The sequence below is a fragment of the Gopherus evgoodei genome, chromosome 11 (genome assembly GCF_007399415.2).
Source record: "Gopherus evgoodei ecotype Sinaloan lineage chromosome 11, rGopEvg1_v1.p, whole genome shotgun sequence".
Classification (NCBI taxonomy): Eukaryota; Metazoa; Chordata; order Testudines; family Testudinidae; genus Gopherus; species Gopherus evgoodei.
This window is the reverse complement of record NC_044332.1, coordinates 59,771,327-59,792,667: the sequence shown is the minus strand read 5'-3', so window position 1 is coordinate 59,792,667 and position 21,341 is coordinate 59,771,327. Positions and strand designations below refer to the sequence as shown.

Below are 21,341 nucleotides of genomic sequence, written 5' to 3'. Positions count from 1 at the left end.
GATTCTATGTAAAAGTATCCAGGAAGCCTGAGAGACCCTGGAGACAAAGTTCTTAATGCAGCATAAGGGTGAATGTGACCCCCTAAGAAACCACAACTCCTTTGTCTGGAGAACTATTCCAGGCCTGCAAGCCCACTCACATGGCAGAGAGGTTGACCCAAAAGCCCTGAGAAGTGAAATTCAATGAGGAAATGCAGTTATATTTCCCAGAGGCCTCCTCAACTTGATCCCTCTAGTACAGAATGAAGCACATACAGAAAGTGAAGGTGTGTCTGCACTGAGGAATACTGTGTCATCTCCAAAGAAAGGGTGGTAGATCTTACAAATTGTTGTCACTGAAAAGATTGGAAGTACCTTTGGGTTGAAAAAAACACAACCAAGGTCTCTGATCTGCTTATGGCGATGTTTTATTTTGTCCTCTGCAATGACACTGAGACCTACGCTTGGTTCCATTTCTTATCCTTATTCTTTAGACATCAGAGCAACAGAAGAGCAGAACCAAGGCTTTTATAAGCAGCAGGTGTCACTGAGATCATGAGTTTTCAGTAAGGAACCCACTTAGCTGGTGACTTGCCAGTTGCTGAGCCAGTCTCCAGTACTGAAAATCTGCTTAAATAATTCCTTGCCCGAGAGGAGGCACCACATTGGCCTGGAGCGGCGAACCTCGGCCAGTGGGAGCCACGATGGGCCGAACCTGTGGATGCAGCAGGTAAACAAACTGGCCCGGCCAGCCAAGGGCTTTTCCTGAACAAGCTACAGTCCTAGTTTGAGAATCACTGGTTTATAATACAGTAATAGTGTATACCATCAGCTGTTTCAACTGCTTATTACTTGAGATTCAGGCTTCCTTTGTATATAGTTCAGATAAAATTTCTCTTCCCTGCTGGGGTGTAGATGCTAAGCTGTCTCATCCTCTGCTTATTAGCTTGATAGCTTTGTTTATTTTCTATGTAAATTGACCTTCATTGTCCCTAGCTGAAGACCGAGCTGGCCAGAGAAGGAAAGACATTCCTTTGTCTACGACAGACCTGTTAACCAAATCCCCCTGACATGTCTGTTTTAAATACTTTTTAGTTATAATTGCAACATATATTCATAACTCTTAATACACATCACATACATACATGACACAAGACTCTTAATGATCAGTGAATTATTAGTTTTCCAATGACATATTACCTAACTCCTTCTAGATACAGATTATATCCGTAGTAAGGTGGGGTACAATGAATTGCTCAGGCCAGCTAAACTCATTACTTGATGCCAGTGAGTTGCTTGCCCTCTGGCATTGGGATGCTCTTAGGGTCACATAGGAAAATATTCAGAAATGCTTATTTTTGCAGATTGTTATGTAAACAAATGGGAGCTGTTTGAAAGCTGCTCAGAGGTTTGAAAAGTTAGAAGTTCCTCTGCAGAGTAGTGCAGGTGAGGTGGTGAAAAGTGCAAGATATAAATATGCTGTCATATTGTTCCATTATTTATCATATAGATATAATCTCTACATATGTCATCTCAGATATTATTACAGACTTATTATTAGTGACTCCACAATTAAGGTTGTGTTGAATTTTTCACTTAAAACAGGATTAAAATCCCCTGGCTTAACACTTTAATGGCTGAATTGAGTCTTTAAATTTGGCACAATAACTCTTCTGAAGGCAACTGAATTAACTGTGCCTTTTTTAAAAAAAGAAATTTATACAACACCTTTTGCAGAGGAAACAAAAATATTTTTTTAGGAAATGTTGCCCTCATGATATTATGCTAGTTTACCTCCTTCTTGTTAAACAATGAGCCATACAAGCTCCAGACTTTATATACAAACATATTTTCACAGCATCTCAGATATATGATTTTCAAATTTTATATTGAAACCCAAATAATTCTTCTCTTTATATGCCTCAAGCTAAATGATCTCCACAAGGAATAGCTGATGTTACTTCAAAATTGTGCTGTGGTTTGGTGAACTCTTTCAGGTGTGCACCACTTTCATTGGTCTTAACATTTGGTTGTAAATAAAGCTGCAAAAATATAGTAAAATGGCAACCAGCTTACCTGACTGGCTGTGCAGTTTGACAAGCAGGTCTTGTTATCTGCAGCAAGGTAAAAATTAGTGGGGCAGGCACAAGTGTATGTTTTACCAGGAGCTAAGAGACACAAATGACTGCAGCCACCATTATTTATCATACACAAATGTTTAGACACTGTGAATGAAAAAGAAAAAAAAATATTAAAACCTACCAACCAACATGCTGATCTGCAGGGGAAAAACTCAAAACAAAAAAAAAACCAACAAAGGAAACCTTTTTTTTTCCCTTTAGGGAAGCTTCTAGCAATATAAACCTGTTACCTCAGCATACTTTAAATCTCTTTAATGGTAAAAGGGGAAGTAAAATGCACTAGATACAAATTACATTATTTTTACAATGTCGTAGTTTATAAAAAAAGTATTCCTTGGGAACAAAAACAAACAAAAATTCACTTTTTTAGCCATCGGTCTTGCAAATTGTCTTATTAAGGAGCGCAAGCATTTTGTATGAGGCAAATTAATTCGCTAATAAAAATGCAGATTTGAATGCTGAAACAATGAGAGAGAAAGCACTAATCTTTTACAATGGCGCTGCTAATTTGCTAATCCAGACCAGCTGCCAAATTTTATTTAACTAGAACTGTAATACGGACAGTAGAAGATCAGAAAGAGTTATAATACTGTCCTCCTTCTGTAGGTTTTATGGCCCAACTATTGTTTAAATATCTCTAGGACTTGTTATACACCAGTATTACTTTAAAATATTAAATCTCCTGGTTTTGCAATAATAATATTGAAAGCTTTGCTAATACTTTATTTCTCCTTTGCTGGACTGACTTTATCATCTTTGTAACATAATATTTTAACAATTCAGTTGATCTAGTCAATATAAATAACCTGTTTTTTAATAATTTCAACTTGATACTTAGTTACTTAAGAAAGCTACCAAAACCACTGTACAAATACTTATAAACATTGCATAAAAATGTCCGAGTCGGAATGAATAAATAAATAAATAAATAAATAAAAACTTCAGTGAATTCAGAAATTAGATGCTTGTGAAATATGCAGATGTGCTGTCTGAAAAGCATGGATAGAATAATTACCATCAGGTTGTCTATAAGAATGATACACTTGGATATCTGTTATGGCATGCCATGAGTTAATCAGTGATACTCTGTCTGCTCCAGAGGTTTTGTGGGCACGGCTCAGTGACTTGGTTTTCCCATCTGTCCAGTAGATGTAGTCTTCAAACAATGTTAGTGCAATCACCCCTGGAATATCTTGATTAGGGACTGTAATAGGAGATGGTAAGATTAATGTTCAGTCTTGGAAGACTGCCAGTTAAAATATTCCATACTCTGTGGGCTGACAGATACAACCACTACAAAACTTCTTGAGAATAACTGCCTTGACAATCTGTCAAGCCTGCAGGGTATTTTACTACCAGTTAAAATAATGCAGGATTGGGTGCAACAGCTTTGCTTGCATATATTTAGTGGGCCTAACCACGGCAAAGAACATGAACGAATTTCAGTTAACAAATAACTACGTCCAAATTCTAAACAAATTACATGTTAAATTTTAATAAAGTAGTTAGCACATATATTTAAGTTAATTTACTCAGCTAAAGGTCATTATTTTGATTTTTAAGAGAATACAATGTATTAAACCATAACCAAGATGCACCTTTAGATGTACTGTATTTCAAAACCATTAAAAGCTATTGTAGTCACTTCATTATGGTGACATATTACAGCCCTCAAGATAATCTAAAAAGCAGCTTTGCTGCTAACAGAAATACAACAATGGTTAAAGGCTTACTGCTGCATATATTTACTTTTTAATACTGTACAACACATATCACAGGTGAATACACACAATAATTTCTATTCTAACTCCCAGAATAGAAATCCTAACTGGGTTAGGGATTCTCAGTTTTTCATATGGAAAATTTACATCATTCAGAGCAAATGAATTATTAAAGTACATTATGCAGTGATACCACTGTTACACTGCAGAAATATATTTTTCTTATACATTATAAGATTTAAGTATAACTTCGGTAGGATGTTACTCCATGGGTTCTCTCACTGAAACCACTGAAAGCACTTGTGGAGTAGCATACTATGAACACTCATAAGAGCAGCAGAATGTGGCCCACATTGTTCTGAATGAGCTTAACAAACACTGAACAAGCGTTGTTAACCTTCACTTTTGTAAAATTGAACAAACCCAGGATGTTCAGGTAAATAAGCATTTTCTTATAGGTTTACTTACTGTAGCTAAAAAATAAATCAATCTGTTTAAAAAACCTTATGACAAAACATCCTGAGCTTTGACAAAATAGTCTAGTATTGATACCAGGAGATTTAAGAACTTTTTGAAAAATTATAAAACATTATGAAAGGGAGATAGCAGACAGATTTTGTTATGCTTGAGGTTCTTTTGAAAGGACAGTACTGAATGCATGAATCTGACCAACTATCCAACTATGAACTAGATGGTCAAAAAGTAAATTAGCAATATGAAGTGGATATTTTCAAGTTACTTAAAACCACTGTTGCACAGTAAAATCTGGAGACAGGTGATTTTTTTTTCTTAGGCCATATCTACATCTAAAATTTTGCAGCGCTGGTTGTTACAGCTGTATTAGTACAGCTGTATAGGGCCAGCGCTGCAGAGTGGCCACACTTACAGCAACCAGCGCTGCAAGTGGTGTTAGATGTGGCCACACTGCAGCGCTGTTGGGCGGCTTCAAGGGGGGTTTGGGGAACGAGAGAGCAAACCGGGGAAGGAGACCAGCTTCGCCGCGGTTTGCTCTCGCGTTCCCCGAACCCCCCTGCAACCGCAGGGAAGGAGACCTGCTTGTTCGGGGGTTTGGGGAACGAGAGAGCAAACCGGGAAAGGAGACCAGCTTCACCGCGGTTTGCTCTCGCGTTCCCCGAACCCCCCTGCAAACCGCAGGGAAGGAGACCTGCTTGTTCGGGGGTTCGGGGAACGAGAGAGCAAACCGGGAAAGGAGACCAGCTTCGCCGCGGTTTGCTCTCGCGTTCCCCGAACCACCCTGCAAACCGCAGGGAAGGAGACCTGCTTGCTCGGGGGTTCGGGGAATGAGAGAGCAAACCGGGGAAGGAGACCAGCTTCGCCGCGGTTTGCTCTCGCGTTCCCGGAACCACCCAGCAAACCTCAGGGAAGGAGACCTGCTTGCTCGGGGTTCGGGGAACGCGAGAGCAAGCTGGGGAAGGAGACCAGCTTGATTACCAGAGGCTTCCTCAGGTATGCTGGGATACTTGCTTATTCCACGGAGGTCAAGAAAAGCGCTGGTAAGTGTCTATACTTGATTACCAGAGCTGGATCACCAGCGCTGGATCCTCTACACCCGAGACAAAACGGGAGTATGGCCAGCGCTGCAAACAGGGAGTTGCAGCGCTGGTGGTGCCCTGCAGATGTGTACACCTCCTAAGTTGCAGCCCTGTAACTCCCTCACCAGCGCTGCAACTTTCTGATGTAGACAAGCCCTTAGAAACTGCATGCACCTGGTATGTATAGTTGTCAAGTTGGCCCAATTACAAGAAAACTTTAAAAAAAATAACATCAACTATCACCTACAGGTATTCAGTTGGTGAATAAATCTTGAAAAAAATAGAAACATTGTGTGGGCTGAAGTTTAACAGGTGCTTATTATGCATTTCAAAGTCAATTCCAAAGCTTTTAACATTGTCTAGAACTTCTCCAGTAAATTGTTTTGCATGTTAGCAGTGGTTCAGATGGAAATAAAACACACACACACAGCATCTACACATTCCTACAGTATGATTTGTTTTTCTTAAACTTTTGAGAGTTTGAGGCAGAAAATTTATGTTATGGCCCTTAGAATTGGTGTTAAAATGCAGGTTTGGCTGATGGGGCATTTTCATCTGAACTCATCAGAACCCTTGTGCCACATATATAATAAAATTTGGTATTCACTTTATATACTACAATGTAATATATTCTTGAACATAACATCAAATTCCACAATGCCTTGTACAAGCATTGTTATGTCATTCATTCTGCAGTGAATAAGTATTGTGACAAAGTTCCTCCTCTACCTTAGTGGGTCCGGCTCTTATTGGCAGATTTGTTCACCTCAGTGATCTTCTCCTCTTGTGGAACCCACAGTCTGGGTCAGCTCCTCCTGTGTCTTATCAGGAGTTGGGAGGCCTGGGGGGAACCCGGGCCCGCCCTCTACTCCAGGTTCCAGCCCCGGGCCCTGTGGATCACAGCTGTCTATAGTGCCTTCTGTACCAGCTGCATGAAAGCTACAACTCCCTGGGCTACTTCCCCATGGCCTCCTCCAAACACCTTCTTTATCCTCACCACAGGACCTTCCTCCTGGTGTCTGATAATGCTTGTCCTCCTCAATCCTCCAGCAGTACACTCTCTCACTCTCAGCCTCTTGCTCTCAGCTCCTCACACACTCTCCTTCTCCTCTGGCTCCTCCCTGCCTGACTGGAGTGAGCTTCTTTTTAAACCCAGGTGCCCTGATTAGCTTGCCTTGATTGGCTGCAGGTGCTCTAATTAAAGTAGCTATCTCTACTGCCTTCTAGAAAGATCTTAATTGGCCCCAGGTGCCTTGATTAACCTGGAGCAACTGCCATTTGGTTACCAGGATACTAGGGATTTGTTTAGCCTGGGGCTAACATACCTGTTTCTCAGTACTTTACTGAAGCCATCTGGCCTTGCCCCATCACAGTATATCTTCCAATTGCTCATAACATTCTTTATGCTAAACCTAGTGTGTCTTCTCTGGCATCTATGGCATGTAAAACACTATTATTCATAACTGTCAAGTCAACTGATGAATGCTTTTGTTTGGAATTAGGAGTCTTTCTAAAAAATCCCATATAAGTCTTTAAGGGTCATTTTTAATATTTAGAAATCGTATCTGATATGCCTTTCACTACTGTTTTCCCTTAGCAATATTTGTTGTGGTACAATTTTAAAAAGCTGTAATTATCTTTTGAAAAGGAGATTCTTTCCTGCTTAACTGCTCTATGTCATCAACAAAGCAGCACTAAAATAGTGACTGTATTTGTGTTACAGGAGGTGAAATAAATTAGAATTCTAACTTGGGGTATTTCACTTACGTCTATTAAAGCATGATTTACCATTAATATAAGTTTATTTCACAAAAAAGGAATTCATTTATAAATGCAAAAGTAACAATAATTTAGTTAAAATGGAAAACGTGTTACTGAGTCAGTACTTTTCTGGGGCTGACCTGTCTCCTGTATAAGAATTTGAATTTGTGCCCCTCTTTCTGGAAAAATCAGAGGACATTCAGACTTATGCATGGGGCTTCTGGCAAACAGAGGTTAGGGACACCATCCCTGCCCATCCTGACTAATAGCCATTGATGGACCTATCCTTCATGAATTTATCTAGTTCTTTTTAAAATCCTGTTTACAAGTTAGAAGTGTGGGCAAGCTTATATTGCCACTGCCTACACTGTCTATGATATATGGATACCTAGAGAACTTCAGTCTCCAGAACTAAATTCAAGTGCATTAAATTAGAATGGATGCGCCACTCAACTGACTGTGATGTAAAATGCAGTCTCTTAAATGCAATATTGTTTTAATTTCAAACTTTCATGCATGATATTCACGATGAGTAACTGAAATTCCTGATGGAAAGTCTCTTCTTCCCAACAAGTGCACGTGATTAGACATTCCTGACAACCAGATTTTTAAGTGAAGTCTCTGGCTGTTGGGAACTCCATTATGCATGACCTGGGACTCTCACTGTCATCTAAATGTATGAAGAAGTTTTTTTTCCACAATTTATAACACATCAATGAATGAACTAAGGAAGACCTCTCAGCCTTAAGTGTTGCAGATTGGCTCTTCCCTGATTGATAAGATCCATTCCTGAGTTTAGCCAAACAATTATTTTTATGCCAACCACTGGCTTTTATAGTACTATCCATTGTTTGAATGTGACATCAAGAAAGCTTCTATTTGCCAGGGTAGAACAAGAAAGACCGGAGGATGTTTTTTCAGTGGGATCATACTCCACAACTATGCTGAATTTGCAGATTTAAAGTGCAATTTCTATTTGCTATACAGGCATGAGTGATGACAAAGCATCTAAAAGCAGAGATATGCAGGATGAGGCTCACAAGCCACAAGTGGCTTTTTAATGTGTCTCCTGAGGCTCTTTGAAGCACATGAAAGTAAAGCACTGTGTGATTTAATTATAAGCCAATTAAAGTAATTAACCAATCAGGATGCCTTTACTATGTTATTAACCAATTGTAGTTGATAAAATAATAATCTTTGGACTGTCATTTTGCTGTAAGAATAATTATAATAATATATTTATATATGTTATATATGATGTTCTTACAACAAAATGACTGACCAAATATATATGTATATAAACTAAATATTTCCCAGTCAGACTATTTAAATATGAATATACAATAATATAGTAAATGAAACAATGAATTTACCATACTGTGGCTCTTTTGAGTAATGCTGACCACTAATTTGGGGCTCTTGAACCACTGAGTTCTGAGTGTCACTGATCTGAAGCAACAGAGAAGACAATATTACGGACCATTAATGTGCTCTGGAAATTTTGATCATAGAGCAACTATATACTTTTAATGCCCTTCGTAGTATATTGTATTCATTGCCCTTCCGTGGATTCTTGATCTGTGTTTTTCCTGGATTTGTGTAGCCTGGAAGGCTATAGACATTTTTTTGCTGCTTAGACTATAACAGGATTTAAAAAATAACCAGATAAATTCATGAAGGATAGGTCCATCAATGGCAATTAGTCAGGATGGGCAGGGATAGTGTCCCTAACCTCTGTTTGCCAGAAGCTGGGAATAGAAGACAGGGGATGGATGTCTTGATGATTACCTGTTCTGTTCATTCCCTCTGGGGCACCTGGCATTGGTCACTGTCTAAAGACAGAATACTGGGCTAGATGGTCCTTTGGTCTGACCCAGTATGGCCGTTCTTATGTTATTGACTTCAGAGAAAATGATATAATCAAATCAACTAACAACTGACCGTATCAACTGTTTATCACAAAAATAAATAATTTTTACGTAAATCTAAAGACATATATCTAAACAAAAGCTGTTCTAATATGAACGCACAATTTAATATAAATATTTTTCTAATGACACAAAGGTAAGGCATGAGTGAAGTTGTAGCTATCAGATATTTCAGAAATGGCAGTTAATTTCAATTTATTTTACTGGTTCAGAAACATTTCTGTAGTAGCTAAATTGTATTTTGCTTCTTTTCATTAACTTTTATTATGTTGTAAACAACAGAACATCAGCACTGTTCTCATATAATAGCCTATAAAATCTACAGTTTGCATGGAATGTGAATGACAAAAATGAAGAAAAAGAATCATAATGCAATTCTGAAATCTAGTCTTTTTGATGTAGCCTTTTTGTTTTCTTTTTCCTCTCCAGAATTCTGTAAGCTTCCCAAGACCTCAATCAGTGACAGCTATTGATTTATCTGCATACACTGGTACAAAAATAGTCTTTTCTTTCTTATTTTTTCCCCCTACAGTGAAACATGCTTCCTCTTTCTATCTAACGTTTATTTCAAAACATTTGATAAAGATGCCCAATTACCCATCCATTAGCAAGAGACTAACATCTTCCTTAAATATAAAACTATATTTAAATAACTTGATGCATCATATCTAGACCAGCAAATGCGGGGATAGGAATTAAACATTAATTAGTTTTGGCCAAAGTGGGAAAAAAGTCCAAAAAAATTTAAATGTTTCATTTTGACATTTATTTTAAAAAACACAAAGAAGTGGTACACAAAATCCTAAAACTAAACAAAACAAAAACAAAACAAAAAGTCATTTCAGGTTGACCCAATAAACTGTTTTTCAGATTTTCCAGTTCGGTGGCTGAACCAAAAAAGAAAAAAAAGAAAAAGAAAAAGAAATCTATTATCTCCGCTCCAGTAATTAATCCACAGACAAATTCACATGACAGACAACAACTCTCTCAGAGATGTTATGGTCTGCTCTTCCATAACAATTGTATTTACTACATTTAATTTCTTGGTTATTAAAATATTAGCATCTGAATACTCCAAATAACCTATTACTTAGGGATGAATAACCTTCTATTCCTATATGAACTCATACAAACTACACTATTTCTCTCAAATGAACGGACCCCAATTGTTTACTACTGGTTTAGCTTAAGGGCGGTTAGGGTCAGAAAAGTGATGATGTATTACTAAACTGTGCACACTGTTCACTGTCTTACTCAACTAATTTGCTCCTTTTGAGGATTCAGAGTTCGATTTGGTCATTTGTCTCCTTTTTACATCAATTTTCACAACTCATATAGTGAGTTAAATTCCATTACTGCTCCTGCACCACCAACAGCATTATCATCTCTATTCCATCAGAAGAATCTTTATTATTAGTGAACTCAGACTGACAAAGAACCTAGTTTGATTTTCAGAACTTTGTTCTTTTTATTTGTAAAGTGAACATAGTCGATGTGGAGTTATTGAGAGGCAATGAACACTGAATCCCACAATACCATTTTAGTCACTTTTTAGACTATAGCTGTATTTAAGATCTGATCTACACTAGAAAATTAGGTTTAACTACATCACTCAGGGTGTGAAAAATCCACACCCCGAGCAGCATAGTTAAGCCATCCTAGGTCTTTGTGTAGACAGAGCTAGGTTGGTGGTAAAATTCTTCCATCAAGCTAGCTATTGCCTCTTGGGGAGGTGCATTATCTGTGCTGTCAGGAGACCCTCTCCCATCAAAGTAGGTAACATCTACACCAATGTACTACAGCAACGCAGCTGTGCCGCTATAGAATTCTAAAGGTAGACAAGTCCAGAGAGAATCTAACTCAGATTCTTGTGACCCAATTCCCCACCACAAATTCCACTTCTATCTCTGATTGAGTGGCTTCCAGCTTTTCCCTCTGCCAGCTATGTCCATGCAATTCTCTCCTTCTTCTTATAGGCCACCCTTATCTCCTTACAGACCTACACAACCATCTCTGCTTCTCTGTTGGGTCCTGAAACTATAGTTAAACAATACATTCTCAGATAGTGAGAGAAGAAATATGCTCTGGACTGCAATGTGCACCAGATTACACAAGAAAGTGGAAGTACTGAATGAAAGCTAGATGCCGCAAGGGGAATGAGTGCACTGGCACTTGAAAGAAAGAAAGAAAGAAAGAAAGAAAGAAAGAAAGAAAGAAAGAAAGAAAGAAAGAAAGAAAGAAAAAGTTGTGGGCAGAGTAGAGCTTGCAGTAAGAAGGCTGAACAAACTAGGAGGGAAAGCAAAGGATGGCTAAATGACTGAACAGAAAGAGAGATCAAACCATAGTTGGCAGACTGAGAGGAATTAGGTTTGCATGAATCTATGCTGAAGAAGGAGGAATGATTACACAGGCCTGAACAGGAGGGCTCTTGTGTTTGTTCAGAAGTTGGGTCAAAATATGAATACACATTTAAAGCATTGGATTCTTTTCTGAACTGTACAGATCACAGAACCTGATGAACTTTACCCACAAATGTATATCAATTTTTATCTACCTGTTAAATTTACATATTGTAATCCACACATGCAGTGTATATGCCTACTTAAAACTATTATGAAAAATAAATGGTAAGGTGAAGTAGGTTTCCCCTCACCTCCTTTCTATTAATAACCCCATCTTTCCAATATTTACTCTTTAGCTAAGTATTATGTAATATAAATTTGCAAACTTTTCATCGCATGCTATTTTGGGATTTATATACGTGCAAAAGCTATCTGAAACCATATAACATTTTGGTGTTTATTTTACATAATTTAATAACATTAAATATCTGGAATTTAAACAGAATTGTTTAAAATAAAACAAAACACATGCTTAGGCATGATCTTGTATAAAAGTTCCACCTATTTCTGTTCTAAAGGCTGAGGCATAATTCCACATAGTGGGAAATGTGAAAATCCCTTCACTACAGCAGTGCTAGTGACAGCTGATACTGTAAAATATGTGCCTCTTGGGTAGCTATTAAGATTTAGGTTGTGTCAGTAAAGTATAGCCCAGCGTAAGTGGCAACATGGTGCTGACTAATCCAGGGACCAAGAGTACCCACTGTATACATGTAGTGCTTTTTTTTAATTATATCTCTTATGAGATGCAGCCTCCTTTCCCATATACATTGGTCCTATACAATGAGCTGGTACTAGACACCTCTAAGCTGCAGATGAAATAGAGAGACAGATAAAGTCTGGTCCTAATTAATTACTCTTTAGAATTTAAGTATTGAAAAATGGCTGCTAAAAGAATTAGCAGAATTTTAAATCAATAATATGTTCACCAATGGCTTGAGAGTAGTTTCTGCTAAACAGCAGTATTTTGGTGTATAAGGTTAATGCGAAATTTATGGTTTTATTACATAAAGCAAGTTTAAACTGATAACAGAAAGTTTGAGAATTCAGTTTGTTATATGGTGCATTCCTTTCTGTAACTCTAACACTGACTTTCTCTACAATTCTTGTACTACAAGAGACATTCAATAACAGACTCTTTTGATGATTCATCTTCCAAAATGCTAATTTCAAACCTCAATCTTATCATATATAATTTCATTTAAAGTAACTAAATGTAAATTGTTTTTATAGATATTTTCATTCACTTATGTTTATGAACCAAGTGTACAGCTGTAAAATATACTGGGGAAAGGCTAGATTGTAATAATAAAAAGAAAAAAAAACGTATTATGTAGTCCAACTAAATTTTATTTATAAGATTGTTGTAGAACTTTTTATTATTGATTTTGTAAAGCTAGAGACTTTCAGTGATAAATTTTTTATAAATTAATCTATATTGCTTAAACTAAATTTAAAATCTTATCTTAAAAATAAAAAAAAATTCTTCTTAATGAGCATAACAAATTATTTAACCCCAGTAACTGAAACCTTGATTTGTAAATAACTATGTGTATGTATGTGTTAACTAATATTGAAGACTGAAATTAGCATTTTGGAATGTAACTTGAAACTTGAAAAGGGTTGCAATTAAAATGTTTCTATTTAAAAATTTTAATACCTATAAAACACACACACTCCCATTTGGTAATTGAGATTTGAATTACCCAGTAAAATATATTCCCAGACAAAACACTTTGTTAAAATGAGATTAAGATTGAGATTACAGCTCAGTAATGTAAACATTTAAAAAAATAGAAAAAAATTGTCATTTCTTCCCCAAACAAGCACTATAAATCAAGAAATTCAAAGATAAAATTAGATTAACAAAAACAACAACCCTCTAAACATGTTCAGGTATAGAAATGCAGTTATGGTACCTAAAGTAGCTAAACTAACCTAGAGCGACGCCATAAGAGAAGGTGAAAAATGAATCTGTCTTTAAAAATTATTTAAAAGAAAATCTAGGACCACAAACATTTAATGACTTATTCCTAAAGGTATGGTTATCATAGGATGTTTACACTTATGTTACCTACTTTCAACCTTAACTATAGCTTAAACAGGTTTTGTATGGGAATTTCTTTTTTTGCTTTAGAATTATTAAAAAAAATTATGCATGAAAAGGTACAAAAGAATGCTAATCTGAGATTCTTTAATGGACTGAAGATAGTTCATACCATTTTTAAAGTAATTTTTAAGGCCATATTCAAGTACTGTGCCAGTGAAGAACAAAGTAGCCTGAATCAGCGAAACCAATTGGAGCATAATGGTGAATCTGTCCCTTAATTAGTTAGCATACAGCTATGTCACTTTTAAGAGTGACTGCTGTTGGTCATCTAATGTACCAATTTGAACACTTGACACATTTATATAGTCTTGACAGTAACTCAATTAAAGTGATAAGATTGTAGCGTGCAAATTAGCTTGGGAGGAGGAGCAATTGTTGCTTGAGTATTCTGAAGCCACAATAGCCCCATTAAGAGTCACCTAAAGTATTAACCTAGGACTCTGATCATAACAGATATGATACCCAATAACAATTTAGTATAATTACTACAAAACTTTAAAAAAGAGTCTATGCAGCAGATTTCAATTAGTTTTAACTGCATGGAAAATGTGAGAGTGAGTATATATAAAATTAGAGAAACTATGCTAAAATAACATTAATATTTCAAAGTCAAGCACTCACAAGTTAGGAAATGCTAGAACATATAATTTTATCCAGACCCTGTTTGTGTATGCATTACAATAGAGTTGATAGTTACATATTATATATAATCTATTGTAATATAATTGTTTAATATAATATAAATCTATTACAATGCATACACAAACAGGGTCTGGAAAAAGACGAGAGAGAGAGAGAGAGAGTCTTTAGGTTCTATATTACTAAAACCTTTCTAACTACAAGGGAGGTTGTGGAATCCCCGTCTTGGAGGTTTTAAAATACAAATTAGATAAACAACTGTCGGGGTAGTCTAGGTATCTCTAATCCTACCTCAGTGTTGGGAGTTGGAGGGTGGACTAGACGACATCCTGAAGTAATTTCCAGATCTACATTTCTTTCTTTCTACTTTTTCCATAGGAACCTGCCTTATTGAGTAAATGGGTTATTCAGTATTTCTTTTCTTTCTCTTTATTAAATATGTGGTCTCTCCTCTGGCATTATTTAACACACATCATCCAAACCTTGCACTAAAAAATAATAAATTAATGATAGGCCTTTGGCACTGATCAAATCTCTACTCCCCTCATGTATAGGAGGGACTTAAATTGGAGGTGTCCCACATCCCAAGTGAGTACTGTTATGAGGGAAGTTGTTTCTCCTTTGCCTGTTCTGTATGAACTCGCGTGAGGGGCCCAATCCAGTACGCATGCTCAGATTATTCCTATCAGATCAGGCCCCACATACAACTTGTCTTCACCTGGTTTGTGAATCACTCTGAGACCTAGTAGGGGAGATGAGTGGGGAAGGAGGCTGCCATGTTCAAGCACAGATGTAGAAACATAGGTACACCTTCTACTGTAAAACCAGAGGCACTGAATGAATTTAGGCACCTACAGGCTTCAGTGGAAGCTTTGTGCATTGCAGTGGTCCCAAAACTGGGAATTAAGCTCCTAAAACAGGGACTTGGTCGCCTAATTTCTTTTGTGAAGTTCATTTCCGATTGCTTAATAAACATTAATGAATTTACCTTTCCAAAACCCTTGAGACATAACAAGGTATTATTATTCCCATTTTACAAGTGGGGAGGTAAACACAGAAAGTTAAGGCGAAAACTGTCAAAAGTGTTCACTGGATTTTGGCACACAACTTGAAACATTTAACTGGGGTTTTTATAACACTTTATATATTCAAAGCTCAGTTCCTACCGACTTCAGTTGTAGTTGTGAGTGCTCAGTCTGGCACCAGGTGTCTCATGTTAGACATCCAGAAAATGAGAAACATGCAGTTATTGGCCACCTGTGAACATTTTGGTGTAAGTGACTTATCTAGCATCACAAAGGAACTCCATGGCAGAGGCAGTGATCCAGTATCCATGGTGGTATTCAACTTACTTAACAAACAGACCAACCTTTTCATGCTCTCTGAATGTGTATATATATCTCCTCATTATATGTTCCATTCTTTGCATCCGAAGAAGTGGGCTGCAGCCCATGAAAGCTTATGCTCAAATAAATTTGTTAGTCTCTAAGGTGCCACAAGTACTTCTTTCTTTTCCAAACAGGATAGAGGTTCCTATAAGACAACAGTCTTATTCATTATACAACCCCAATTCATTTCTAGAGTATAGTATATCTTGTGCCCTGTATGAAGCAGGCAGGTTCTTGCTGAAAAGAATAGTTCATGATTCTGTAATTAAAGACTATCCTAACACAGGGATGGAATTATCCTACCAAGGGGTGGAATTAAGGTTGTTGGGACAACCTTAGTTCTAACATTTCCTAACTTTGGAATGCTTGACTTTGCATCCTTAATGTTCTTTAAATGTAGTTTGTGTGTGATGTTCAAAAAAGAAAAAATTAAAGAAAACAAAATCCTTCATAAGGCATCATACTGACACCGACGTGGGCTTTAAGTCCCAGAACTGACCTCCACCACTAGAACTAATGGAGCAAATGTCTTATTCTCTGTGTGAGGGAGAAGAGACATATACTCTGTCAATTGGTTTTTGCTATTTGCTGACAGCCAAGGAACATAGGTACTCAGAACTCCTGGATTCAAGTCCAGGATCTGTAGATAAGCATGCCCCAGTGGTTATAAATCCTTCTGCCCTTGTTCCCCAAGCTTCTCTTTCTCTCTCTTCTCTTATCTTGCCTCATTCTCCTGTCCCCTCCTCTCTCCTATCCAACCCTGCTCCTGCCCCCATCTCCCAACCACCCTCACCCAGCTTCTATCCAGTCATTAGCCTGACTTCTATCTCCTTCTCCTTCCCTGTATACAACTGCTCAGCCCCCTTTGCTCCTATCCATTCCCACCCTGGTTCCCATCCCCATCTCTTCCCCCCACCACCACATTTTTGCAAGCAGTTTGCTTCCTATGTCCCCTCTTTACAGATTCAACACCATTTGGGGGAGCACTGAGAGCATAGGGAAGACAGCCTCACTCTCCAAGCTCGCAGTTACAATATCCTGTGCCATAGTAGCTTCACTTCTGGGAGGAGCAACTGCCTGGAAAATCCTGCTGAGCCCCTGCAAATCTTGGGTGGAGCATGCTCATTGCAGATGGAATTTTCAGAGACTCTTTTAGCTGCTGAATCATTAAATGTTTCTACTTAGAATATGCAAAGAGACAGCAAAAAAGTACATCTCTGACACAGAGGCCACTCCCTGCTCCAAAAAATAGAGGCACTAGAACTATTCAATGGAAGAGTGGTAATACTTTTTTAATAAAGGCAAAACAACACATTTTCCCCTAATTTTGTTCTCTGAAACAGCTGAACTGCTTTAGCTGAAATTTCCAAAGCCTTTCAGCATTAGGAAGATATTAGGAATAGTTAAAATTCAGCAAATATGTAAGCAATTGGATATAGTCTTAAAATAGGAAGTGTTGGGCAACTTCATCTATAGGCCACTTTATCAGCTCTCCCTATAATAATTAGTTGATTGATTGATTGATAGATCTAGCCAACTCTTACATGCAGAGAGAGACAGATAAACATAATATATTATGGAGGAATTTGTTACAATTTTGTAACTAGGGTTGTGTCCGGGTTGCCATTATAAACTCTATTTTCATACTTCCCTAACTTTTCCCATAAAGTAAGATTTTCATCTGCAAATGCTTTTGCTTAAGTTTAGGAGGGACAAGAGGACCAGAATATGAACTCTGATAGATGTAAAAGTCACCAGTGAAATTCAATGGATTAATGGCATTATACTGGTGTAAAACTGAGGTAATGAAAACAAGCCCAGAATATTTCTTCCTGTAGTCACAAGCTTCTATAATTAGCAGTTTTGAAATTACAGGAACTAAACTATAAACGCCTTTTAAATTTAATATTTCATCCCCAGCTCAGAAATAAGAGAGTTTTTAGGCCTAAAGATTAGAAAGACCTGTTTGACATAGCTAGATGGCCAAGTGAACGGGAACTCAAATGATTAACTTTGCTAAATTCCTAAATGGTATAAATCAACTTAGTGCTTAGCCAGATTAATGCTCTAATGAATGCTCAATGATTTAATATGCATAAAACTTGTGAGTGCTCCAGCTTTACATTTGCTAGACTCTAATATAGCTTATATAATCAACCATTAAACTTTAAGTAGCTGTGTAAAGTTATTATTGCTTCCATTGTCATGAAATTCTCCTAAGTTCTCCAAGATCTCTAGCGTACGTGGTGTGTCAAAATTCTCACTACAACTTCTCTCCTACCAACTGTAATGTACGCAAGAGGGGGCAGTCACTGATATTTCTCACCTGCAAAGATCAGGAACTCTGCAGGAGAGGAAAGCAGGAGACATTCCCCTCTCCTAGACAGTTTCTAAGATCTGCAAGAGAGATGAGAGTGTTTTATCTGTTGGAAAGTTGTTACAAACCATGGCTAGAAGTTTAAAAGAAGAGTAAACTGGGCTTAAAGACCAAGCTCACAAGATTCAAATTCTGTCAGTCAAAAGCAGCCAGGGATGGATTAAAGTAAGCCAGAGCTCTAGGAATATCACACCACAGGGTCTGCCTGTGGCCCTGCACCCACACCATGGTGATGCTGAGGGAACCCTCCCATACCAGAGGGGCAGAGGCAGCAGCATGGAGCACTCTTTCTCTCGGGAGTAACAAGGGTCTTTCTTCTTTCACTAGCAATGTGGGGTGACAGCGAAGGTCCACGCAGTATTGCACTGACTGGGCCTGCTGCACACGATACCTTCTGCTGAGGCGGTGCTGGTAGGGCCCCATGCAATGACGAGTTGTGAAATTAACACTGAAAGGCATGAGTGAGTTCACATCTGTTGTTTCAGGCTGTCTGCAGACTCAGGGAGACTTATTCATAGCCATGAGGCCTAAAAGCTCACTGTCATAAACAGATAAGAAAAGTTAATAGCACAGAAGTACTTTATATCTCTTTGACTGTAAAGGGTTAACAAGTTCAGTAAGCCTGGCTGTCACCCGACCAGAGGACCAATCAGAGGACAGGATACTTTCAGATCTTGAGGGAGGGAAGTTTTTGTGCTGTGCTGTTAATTTTGGTTGTTCTTCACTCTGGGGGCTCAGAGGGATCAGACATGCAACCAGGTTTCTCTCCAGTCTCTCCAATACAGGCTCTTATAAGTTCAGACTAGTGAGTACTAGGTAGATAAAGCAAGTTAGGCTTATGGTTGTTTTCTTTATTTGCAAATGTGTATTTGGTTGGAAGAAGTTCAAATGTGTATTTGGCTGAAAGGAGTTCAAATTGGTATTTTGCTGAAAAGATTTTAATTTGTACTTGTACACTTAGGCTGGGAAGGTGTTCCCAGTGTCTATAGCTGAAAGACCCTGTACTATTCCATTTTTTTTAAATTTACAAAGATAATTTTTACTGTTTTTTCTTTCTTTAATTAAACACTTTTCTTGTTTAAGAACCTAGTTGTTTTTTTATTCTGGTGAGACCCCAGGGGACTGGGTCTGGATTCACCAGGGAATTGGTGGGGAGAAAGGAGGGAAGAGGGAGAGAGAGGCTGATTTCTCTCTGTGCCAGGATTACTTTCTCTCAGGAAGAGTCTGGGAGGGGGAAAGAGAATGAGGGAGGAAGGTGAATTGTCCTCTCTGTTTTGTGATTCGAGGAGTTTGATTCACAGTGATCTTCCAGGGTAACCCAGGAAGGGGAAGCCTGGAGAGGCAATGGTGAGGGAAAGTGTTTACTTTCCTTGTGTTAAGATCCAGAGGGTCTGGGTCTTGGGGGTCCCCGGGCAAGGTTTTGTGGGGACCAGAGTGTACCAGGCACTGGAATTCCTGGTTGGTGGCAACGCTACAGGTTCTAAGCTGGTAACTGAGCTTAGAGGAATTCATGCTGGTACCCCATCTTTTGGACGCTAAGGTTCAGAGTGGGGAATTGTACCATGACACTCACATTTCTTCTTTTTAAATGAGAGCTCAGATTCTAGTGGAATCTAGTCATTCTAGGAGCTGGGGCCCTAGTCACAGACCTACAGTGCCTATGCCTTAGTCCAGCCCTGAGCACTATAGAGGCTGCCTCCCCAACATCTCATAGCACAGTTCTATTTTTGGATTGGCATCAGGAAGAGAGGAAAGGAATAGGAATGGCTGAAGAAGTGATAATGTAGGAGAATTGTTGTGAAAACCCATGGGTTGACGACGAGAAAAGCTGTTGAAAGACTGTGTGCTGTGGTGATAAAACAGTTTCAAAGTTTACTTAGAAGGAACAGTCTGGGTGCCAAAGCAGTTTCAGTTGCTTCTCTGACTTCTGCGGGCACCATTTAATCCACTAGCCAGAGCCCAGACCAGAGGATTCCTTCTCTGTGTGAGAGAACACCCTCTTCTCCCCCTCGCAAAAAAGGTCCCACTTTTCTGTCTTGCCTCATAAAAGTGGAATTAGAAAACGCACATTAATGTTTACTGAATTAAAGTTTTCTACTAATTTTCAATTTTAAAATTAAGTTGCTAAAGGACAACAATAATAAAGAATAAATTCACCAACTCTTTGGGTATCCAATGAAAAATAAACAAATCAGGGCTTTACAAACCCTCACTACTCCTTGAATTATAAAATCATAATTTGTTTAACAGAAATTCAGTTTTAAGTGCTCAGATCTTAGAGTTCTTAGATCTTTACACAGAAAAGTATAAATCAAAGTTAACTGTTCAGTGTTATAAGAGTAAGAACTGTCCAGGTTTACCAAAAGCCACACCCCCCATTCGCTTCAGAAAACTTTCTTGTATGCATTTTCCAACATTCTCAAGAGAGGGCTCACCTTCTGTGGAAGGGATACTCAAGAAAGGGTAATCTTTCCTAGAGACTTGAGTTCTACAGGAAGAGCTCAGAGAGAATGGTGAGAATAAAATAATTTTGCAGATAGCACTTTAGGGATATTCCTCTCTCTCTCTTTTCTGCAGATCTCCTACGATCCACAGATGGGGAACTCAATTCATGTGGACCTTAGAACATGAATATGAGTGAGTGTCCACTCGGGTTCATAACCTCCCAACAAACCTTAGGTAGCTCTCTCACTTGATACTTTCCAACCCCTCTTTAGGCATTAGGAAGTCCCTGAATTCTCAGACAAACTGTATGATGCTTGTAGGATGACACCAATACTCCCAAATCTATGCACATGCTTTGGAGGCCAACTTACACCCTTCCACAAGCTTGGGGAGACATTATCTTCAACATACCAAAGCAGTGCCATAAGCCTTCCATCAGGGCAATTTAGCCATGTTGGGAGGACTGGTGAGTGTGAAACCTACCAATTCATTTTGACATCTGCTGGAAAGATGAAGTGCTCTCAGTCTCATATTTCCCTTCTCTACTGACCTTGCTATGTTTTGTTCACGTTCCTTTTCTGCACGTCTTTGCAGCCCTCAGTTCTGCATCCAATACTCTCTTTGACAATGAACTTCCCAAGCTCCACCTTATTCCCAGCACATCTCCGAGACCTCTTGGAGATGTGATGTGGTCATAAAGAGGTGTGTCCTTTAGAAAGGTCTGCCAGAAGTAGCAGGGGAGCATGCTAGAAGGGACTGGCTAGGCAACTGCTCAGGGAGGAATTCCCCTTCTCAACTAAAGTCACTACACTTAATTTTTATTCTCTGCTACTTTCCTTTCTCAGGACAGAATCCCACAAAACAAACAAACAAACAAAAAACAGCATGGAGGATTTT

General features: G+C 38.3%; 1 protein-coding gene across 1 annotated transcript in view; it reads right to left on the bottom strand.

Moving 5' to 3' along the window:
- The window catches only part of LRP1B (LDL receptor related protein 1B), an 875,307-nt gene that overhangs the window by 165,638 nt on the left and 688,328 nt on the right, over nt 1-21,341 (bottom strand). Inside the window, exons 59-60 of the mRNA XM_030580310.1 lie at nt 3,136-3,324; nt 2,056-2,204 (exon numbers count right to left, since the gene is read on the bottom strand). Of these exons, the coding sequence (XP_030436170.1) occupies nt 2,056-2,204; nt 3,136-3,324 (338 nt within the window). The remainder of the gene's footprint in view (nt 1-2,055; nt 2,205-3,135; nt 3,325-21,341) is intronic.